This window comes from Equus caballus, chromosome 1 (genome assembly GCF_041296265.1).
Source record: "Equus caballus isolate H_3958 breed thoroughbred chromosome 1, TB-T2T, whole genome shotgun sequence".
Classification (NCBI taxonomy): domain Eukaryota; kingdom Metazoa; phylum Chordata; class Mammalia; order Perissodactyla; family Equidae; genus Equus; species Equus caballus.
In genome coordinates this window covers 105,750,830-105,758,638 of record NC_091684.1, presented here as the reverse complement: position 1 = coordinate 105,758,638, position 7,809 = coordinate 105,750,830, and the positions used below count along the sequence as shown (strand labels likewise).

Sequence of the window (7,809 nt, the reverse complement as noted above, 5' to 3'; positions counted from 1 at the left end):
CGGCTCCTGCCACTGCTGCATGGTCTTGGGGTGTTGGCCCTCCTCCCGCCCGCCCCCCAGGTCCTGCACTGCCCTGGCTTGTCTGCCTTCCTGTGGTGGAGCCTGCCCTGCTGCTACCAGCTGGAAGCCTGCCCCTGGCTCGGAATCGTGGGTTAGTCAGAGCTCTCCAGAGAAATATGACTGGTGGGATGTATGTATATATGGACAGACATATAGAGAGACAGAGACAGAGAGAGGTCTGTATACGTACATACACATACACAGATATGGGAGCTGGCCAGTCTAAAATCCACAGAGCAGGAGGGCAGGCCAAGACCCAGGAAGAGCTGATGCCTCAGTCTCAAGTCCAAAGGCAGTCTGGAGGCAGGATTCCTTCCTTTTCAGGGAATTTCAGTCTTTTTTCCTTTAAGGCCTTCAACTGATTTGATGAGGCCCACCCAAGTCATGGCCGATAATCTGCTTCACTCAAAGTCATTCAAATGTTAATTTGAATTCAAACGTTAATCACATCTTCTAAAAAGTACCTTGACAGCCACATCTGGACTGGTGTTTGACCAAATAACTGGGCGCCAAGGCCCAGCCAAGTCAACACATAGAATTAATCATCACAGGCAGTTCTGGCTTCCGGAGCAGCTCATGCCATTCTGCCTGCTCTCTCGCAGCCTGGCCTTGAGATGCTCTGGAACGATGGACAGCAACCCCTTGGTCTCCTTTTTCCAGGCCAAACCCCTTCCCCAAGGCCTTGTCTACACACAGCTTGATGACCAAAGTCCCCGCTGGCCTGGCTGCTCCGTTGGTCAATGCCTCTTTTAAATTATGGTGCCGTCTGTGGCCAGCTTCCCACAAAGCCGACCCCAAGGCAAGGATTTGCACCTAATGAAGTGCTCCAGGAGAGCCAGAGAGGGCGTGGGGGAAGCAGGAGAGCAAAGGGACAGAAGCCCAGCAAAGAGGGGATTTCCAGCCAAGCGTCAGCCCCAGCCTGTCCCCATAGAGGGCTCTGGAGTGTGAGCCACACCTCAGTTTGTCCCTCAGCGAGCTGGGCTTCCGTCCTCCCACACGAAACATCATTGGCTGCTGGCTGCTCTGGGCCTGCACTGGGGGCGTAAGCTCCCAGATAAATCCAGCTCTCTGCTAGTGCATCTGATGCTCCAGTCCTCCCAGACGCTGGGGGCAGGAAGGACAGATCCTGTAAGAGGGACGGGAGGGGATCTGAGTGAAGAACCAACAGTGTCTGCCACAGCGTCCGCCTGAACAACGTGTCCCAGTGGGGTGTGACCACACAGCTTGGGGACACTAGCACGAGGCTGGGGCTCCTGGAGGACCGGAGCTGTTTCTTGCCACTGCATTGACAGGAGAACCAATGCTATATTTTTAAGAAACATTTGGGACAGTAACAAGGGAAGGAATAAAAATGATATCCATCAGGCGTCTGCACAGGATGCAGCTGGTATTTTAAGCAGAAAGGAATTTCATAGAATTTAAGATAGGGAATGAGGCAATTGCAAACTGTTGGAGGCTGTTGTGGGTGGGGCCTGCAGGAAGGACTCTCAGAACACCGCCCAACTGGCCTGCCGAGGGAGCGACGGCCCTCCCACTGTCTGGAAGCTAGGATATTCAGAGGCGGCCAGGGCAACTGTTGACTTCAAGGGCACACGGCGGTGGTTGTGGTCCAGGCATCAGAGAGCCCCCACTATCGACTAGGAAATTGCCTCTCGACACTCAGGCAGCGGAAGATTGCCCGCTGGACCATGTCAGTGGAAAAGCCCCACATCTCTACTGCATCGCTCAAAGGCAGCTGGAAATGGCCCCTCCTCACTTCCCTCTTGCAAACTGCTTCTAATTAGTGCCTTCTAATTCCCATCCAGGATGCCGGCTTCGAGGGACTCTGGATAAAGTCATTTTAGCTTTCCAGTTGATGCAGTACAGCCTGGCACTTTATGAGCTTTGTTAGCACCTTGGCCACCAAATTGTTGGTTTATAAGCTTGTGGTCCACAAGGAACCCCAGATTTTTTTCCCTCCAAAACCTGCTCTAGGGTACCCTGCGTAGGGATGTTGTGTGTGTGATGATTCAAAGGTTTTTGTTGCAGTCTCTGGAAGAGGGAGGCCAGAATTTGCCGTGGGAGTGATGAAAATAAGCAGAAACACACACAGCATTCCGACAGTTTCTCATCTCTAGTAGGGTGCCGTCTTTCAGTTCATCAAATGTTGGTGGTGTCTTCTGTGTTAGCAGCTGAGAATGTGGACGTGAATAAGACAGGATTCCCTCCCTCGTTGGGCTCACAGTCATGTGGAGGCTTGGGGCGAATTACTTGACCTCTGTGTGCCTTGGTCTCCCTGTGTGTTGAATGAGGAGAGTAAGAGGATCTGTGGCATCAGGACGGCTGTGAAGATTCCTAATAAAGCGCTTAGGATAGTGTTTGGTACAACAGACCCACCAAGGAAGCGTTAACTGATAGCGAATTCTCACCCGCGAACAAATCTGAAAAATGCGAATCCTGAAACATTTTCAGCGTTATCAAGATGCGCGTGGTCCTGAGCTGGCCGCGGAGGGGGTTGTAAGCGGTGCCTGTGACAATTGCCACAAGGTGGCGCCCTGCTGCTGGCTCCACAGACACGCGGATCCTGGAGGGTCTGAGCCCTGCCAGGTGCTCCGGAGGGCGCTTCCGGGAGGGAGGGGAGCCCGGCGCCCTGGGCATCAGCATCCGGCAGGTGCTGCCTCGGCAGGACGGCCCCCGGGGAGGAGGGCCAGGGAGCTGGCAGGGACAGAGAACGGAACCCTATTAAACCAGGCCGGCGGACAGGGGCTTACTGCATGATTCTCCGGCCAGCGAGGGATGAGGCCATCTGAGAAAGCACTGGGCCTTTTCTCTGCCCACCTCGCCACCATCTGCTCCGTCTCCTCGAGGCTCCTGTGCTCCCTCAACCACAGCCCAGGTTCCCTCAGGCCCGATGCCCACTCCCCAGCCTCGTCTCACTGGGACTCTGGCAGGCTCAGCGGGGGCCAGGGACTACCCCGGGTGGGCCAGTGGCCGTGCCTGTCCATCAGCAGGTTGTCAGGAGGAGGGGAGGGTGCAGGAGATACAAACATGGCCCCTTAGGCCCACCTGGGCTTTTAGCCAATGAGGAGGCCCTAGAGGATAGTCTGGGTCAGAAGGTTTCATGGAGGAGGTGACATCTGCCCAGAATGTCAGAGATCCTCAAGAGAAAGGCGTGCTCCAGGCAGGGGAGCTGCAGGTGCACAAAGGGGGGAGCGAGCAGGGCCAGAGTCAGGGCCTGGGGAAATGGAGACATCTGGGATGGCGGGCTGTGGGTTCACGGAGAGGGGGCAGAGGTCAGGTCCAGGTGGAGCTTGTACGCCTCGGGGAACTTGGCCTTTATCCCACAAGTAGGAGAACCTCGCTAAAGGACATTAAGCCAGGAGGAGACACGATCAGACCTGCATTTTAGAAGGGGCCCTGCCCAGCGGGGTGGACCACGTGTTGCAGGGGGCTGAGTGCTGAGGTGGAACCCCAGTTAGGAGACCTCTGACATGGTTCAGGGGAGAGAGGATGTGGTGGGAGTAGGGCGGCACATCTCTGACGCTGAATCCTCGCTCCAGCAATTTCTAGCTGTGTGACTTTCAGCAAGTTCCTTACCCTCTCTGAGTTTTGTCCCCAGAAGTGCTTGGCTTATGGTAGGAGCTCAGCACAAGTCTGTTGAATGAATGTCAAGAACCCATCAAAACTCGTGACCAGATCAAAAGCAGAACATCTCGCCTGGGCTGGCAGAGGTGCTCCTGCCCCTGGAGGTGTGAGCCTGGAGGAAGTCTCCGGACTCTGCAAACCCCAGGCCTCGTCTTCACATCCTGTCATCTCCTCTCCCATCCCCATTCACCTTTGGAACAAGAGACCCTCAGACGGAGTGAGAAGGGACTTTTATTTCTTAGTTTTCTGAGGTCCTGCAGGTATGAGAGAGACCCCGGCGGAAAGGAAGCTGCTGAGTTGGAGGATGAAGCTGGCAATGGACTGACACTGCCGTGGGGACAAGGGGCACTGCTTGCCTGGCTGCCAGAACCTTGGGGAAGGTCCTGAGCCTGCCCCGTCCACCTCGGTCTCCACGGGGCCTTCCCGAGCAAGGCCAGGATAGAGGAGGCCCCAGTCCCAGGGGGAAGAGGCGGCAAGCTGTAGGGCTGGAGTCCCACTGCCTTACTCACTGGGGTCCCCACGACCTTGAGTCCAGTTTCCTGGCAGGTGGGAGGGCCCCATGCACGCGAGCGGGTGCTTTGTGTGCAGGCTGAGAGGCAGAGAGGAGCCAGGAGCGGGAGGAGGTGCCCAGCTCTCCTTAGGCTGCTGTCCCCTCTACCCAGACCCCAGGGCATCACGCGCCCGCAGGTTCGGTGACTTTAAAGCCCGGGCAGCAGCCGCCTGTCGTGCCCACCTGCACCTCCCAGAAACGCCCCCAGAGGGCGCTGTTGGACAGCGCTCGGAGCCGCGCTCCCGGGCCGGAGAGCGGCTAGGTCAGCACCGTCCACCGGGGAACCCGGGACGGGTGGGGAGGACGCAAGCAGGAGGACGCGGGGCGGGAGCCTCGGAGACCCTCAGGAGCTCCTGTGTCCCGCAAGAGCCTTGGCGTGGTGCGGCCAGGTCTTGGGGGTGCGCGGGCTTCAGCCTCCGCGTCTTCAGGGCTGCAACCCGGTGGCAAAGGGGATGGCAGGGCGGCATGGTGCGAGCTCCGGCAGAGACGCCAGGAGGCGCTAGTCCGGCCTCCTCCACTACCCGTCTAGGCCGCGGTCGGTTGCACGAAGCCTCCGCACCCTATTCCCCCGCAGTCCTGGCCTGGGGGTCAGAGTCGTGGGTCCTCGGGGGCCCGTGCGGAGGAGGCCGCCTGCCCGCGCCCCTCCCCGGCCTGCATTGAGTAGCGACCGCCTCCAGCGTTCTTCCTCTGCGCCCTGCGCCCCCATCCTCGGCCTTTCTCCGGCCAGGTGCCCCGCCCCGCCCATGGGGTCCTCCTAGGCTCTCCCCTGGAGTTTGGCTCCCGGGAAGGCGAGGCTTGTCCTCAAACTGGACTCGGGGGGCGGGACCAGAGGTCTGAGTGACCTCTCGGGCTAGGCATTAGTATTCACCCAGGACTCAGTGACCTCATAATCCCGGAGTAGGAGGGACAGGATGCGGGCGGCTCGAAGAGAACCTTCAGGAGCCAGGAAAAGATACGCTAGCAGCAGCCAGCCCTTGCCTGCACACTCACTCTGGGTGTACTAGCCCCTCTGAACATCCATGTTCTTTCGTGGGTTCAAGCCGAGAGCTCAGTCTTTTCTAGGCCTTTCGCTGGCTTAGAGGGCGTAGTCCTCTACAGGACCTGAAGGACGCTGGCTGGGGAGCCGGGCAGGGCACAGAGGGTGGGCCCCATCCTCAGGCACTGAGTTCCCTGGGAGGGCTCACGGCTCTCTGTCTCCGTGGGTCCTCAGGCCGCGGGGGGAGGGCAGCCCTGGCACCAGCCCCTGCACCCTGCGGGCCAGCAAGTCACGCCTAGGGCCAGGCCCTTCTTGTCCTTTTCCCAGTGAGCTGGGGAAGAGTGGCCTTGCTGGGGTGGCCAGCCCTTGCTGGGAACGCTGGGCGCAGGGCAGGGCTGGCGCTCCCTCCTGTGCATCCTTCCTAAGGCTGCACCACCTCCTTTGATGCCCTTAACTCAGGAGAGACTTGAGCTAACTGGAAGCTGGGGGTCTGGGCCCCGAGAAGAGAGGAAGGGGAAATCCAGGCTGTGGGAGTGCAGCTGGGAGGCTGGAGAAGTCAGAGGAGGTGTGCTGCTGACTGTTCCCCTGACCCCCATTCCTGGGGTCTAATCTACTGCCTCCTCAAAAACTGCCCAAGAGCCCAGGGGGCAACCAGCAGGGTTTCGGCCATACCAGTACCCCGGTGAGGGCGTGCAGGCTGGGACAGAGTGGGCAGGAATCATGCTAGGCCTGCACGGGTGCCCAGTCCCTCCAGACGGGGTGAGACCCAGACAACGACAAGCGGACCTGCAGCATCCTGTGACCCCACCACCGTCTCCAAAAAAGGCAGCTGGGGGAGGGAGTGGAGAGGACGGGAGGGGGCCGCCGGCGCCCGGGTTTGGCGGGCGCCTCAATGGGCCGCAGGGGCCAGAGCGGTGGCCTAATGGATTCAGGCCTGCCGGGCAGAGGCGCACCCGCCCCGCCGCCCGCCCGAGCTCTCAATAGCGGACAATGGAGTCCCGGGGTGACCTGAACAAAGAATTTGGAAGTAGTTAAACTGCAGAACACGTTCTGGGCCTGGGTGCCTCCTTTCAAAAAGAGCGCTGGGAGAAGAAAAGAAAGCACTGGGGGGCGGAGGGGGTAAGAAAATGCCCAGGGGAAAAGTTGGTAGGTTGCCCTCGCTGCCGCCAGATACCAGACGCCAGGGATTCAAAGGGAAAAGGGCGGGGGGAGGGTGGCCCAAGCCTGCCCGACCGCAGGGAGAGGCTGAGAAAGTTCTTCGGGAGAAGGCCGGGGTTCCCCAGCAGGGCCCAACCCTCAACCCGTGCAGGGACATCCCTCAACCCTAGGCTTCCACTCTGGGCCAGTCTCAGGAGCTGGGCTGCCCAGGGAGGCTAGGAGAAGCTTCTCCTGGGCTTTGGAAGCTGGAACGGGGCTCAATGGGTGGAGAAGGGGGAGAGAGTGTCTGACCTTGCCCAGCGCAGGTTCTCAATACCATCTCTGGGTCCTTGTGGCCAGCCCTCCACCTCATTGGGTCTCTCCAGGGCACCTCTGGCAGCATCTCTCTGGCCAGCTCTCCCTCTCTGATCCTTTTCCCAGAGCTTGATTTTGTTTTTCTTTCCTCAACCATTTCAGACAATCTGGGCACCCCCCCCCCACCCCCGCTTGCCCCATCCCACACAGCCAGTAATCGAGGTTCTTCTAATGAGGATATTCTTTTTTTTTTTTTTTTTTTAGAGTCAGGCCTCTAGGTGTAGAAATTAAGGCCAATTTTTTTTATCTCTTGTGTTTTTCTGAACTTTCTCATTTTTCCACAGTGAGCACATTCACAAAATGGGAGAAGGGAAAGACATTTAGAAAAGCAGTCAGTTACACTGGTGTCAAATTAATTTAGAAGAGGAAAAACCGGAGAGGTTATGGGGACCAGAAGAGTAAATAAAATGACAGAAACAAAAGGTCAGGAAATGCGTTGGGGGATGGTGGGGTGGGGGGACAAGTCCTCTTTCCTTCTTCTAGCCCTTCCCCCAAATTGTTTAGAAAAGAGAGAAGTAGGGAAGAAGAAAGGAGCCGTGGCGGCCGCTGTTTCCGGGACGAAATGCCTCTGGAATCGGAGAGAGCGCGCCCCAGCCAGGCGGCTCCCTCCTGCGGGAGGCGCTCGGTTTGCAAGGGGTTAACAGCGTTGCTCGTGAACTTGGCCTGTCTGTCTGGCTCGTGATGGATGGTGAGACCCGCTGACAAGTTCAGCCGGAGGGACCTCCCCTGCTGTGGCGGCAGGAGAAACACACAGGCAGAGGGGACCCGGGGCGAGCAGCCCGGGCGCGCGGGGAAGACGGTGGTTCGGTGTGGCAGGGCGACCAGCAAGGCGCGCTGCTCTGCCTGCCCTCTCGGCTCCCGCCTCCCCTTGACCGCTCGCCTCCTCCTCTGGAGCTTTCCGATATCCTGAAGCACCAAAGTTTCCCCAGGCTCGGCGCTGTCTGTCCCAGAGCCCGCCGCCCGCCCCTGCGGGCGATGCAGAGCGATGCGGCGCGGGGCGTCGGGAGCCCGCCTCTCGGGAGGCCGAGTTCAGCATTTGGACAGCGGCTCCGGGTCGCAGTCGTTCCACCGCGTGGAGTTTGCAGGT

At 58.9% G+C, this 7,809-nt stretch overlaps 1 protein-coding gene across 3 annotated transcripts in view; it reads left to right on the top strand.

Annotated features, from left to right (window-relative positions):
- Positions 1–7,318: 7,318 nt before the first annotated feature.
- The window catches only part of LOC102149743 (uncharacterized), a 34,249-nt gene continuing 33,758 nt past the window's right edge, over positions 7,319–7,809 (top strand). The window contains exon 1 of one of the 3 annotated variants that reach the window (XR_011438497.1): positions 7,319–7,807. Coding sequence is in view for 1 of the 3 variants with exons in the window: in XM_070266687.1 (XP_070122788.1) it covers positions 7,708–7,807 (100 nt within the window). In the remaining 2 variants the exon portion in view is untranslated. The remainder of the gene's footprint in view (positions 7,808–7,809) is intronic. The other 2 variants (XM_070266687.1, XR_011438496.1) reach the window with 2 other exon arrangements.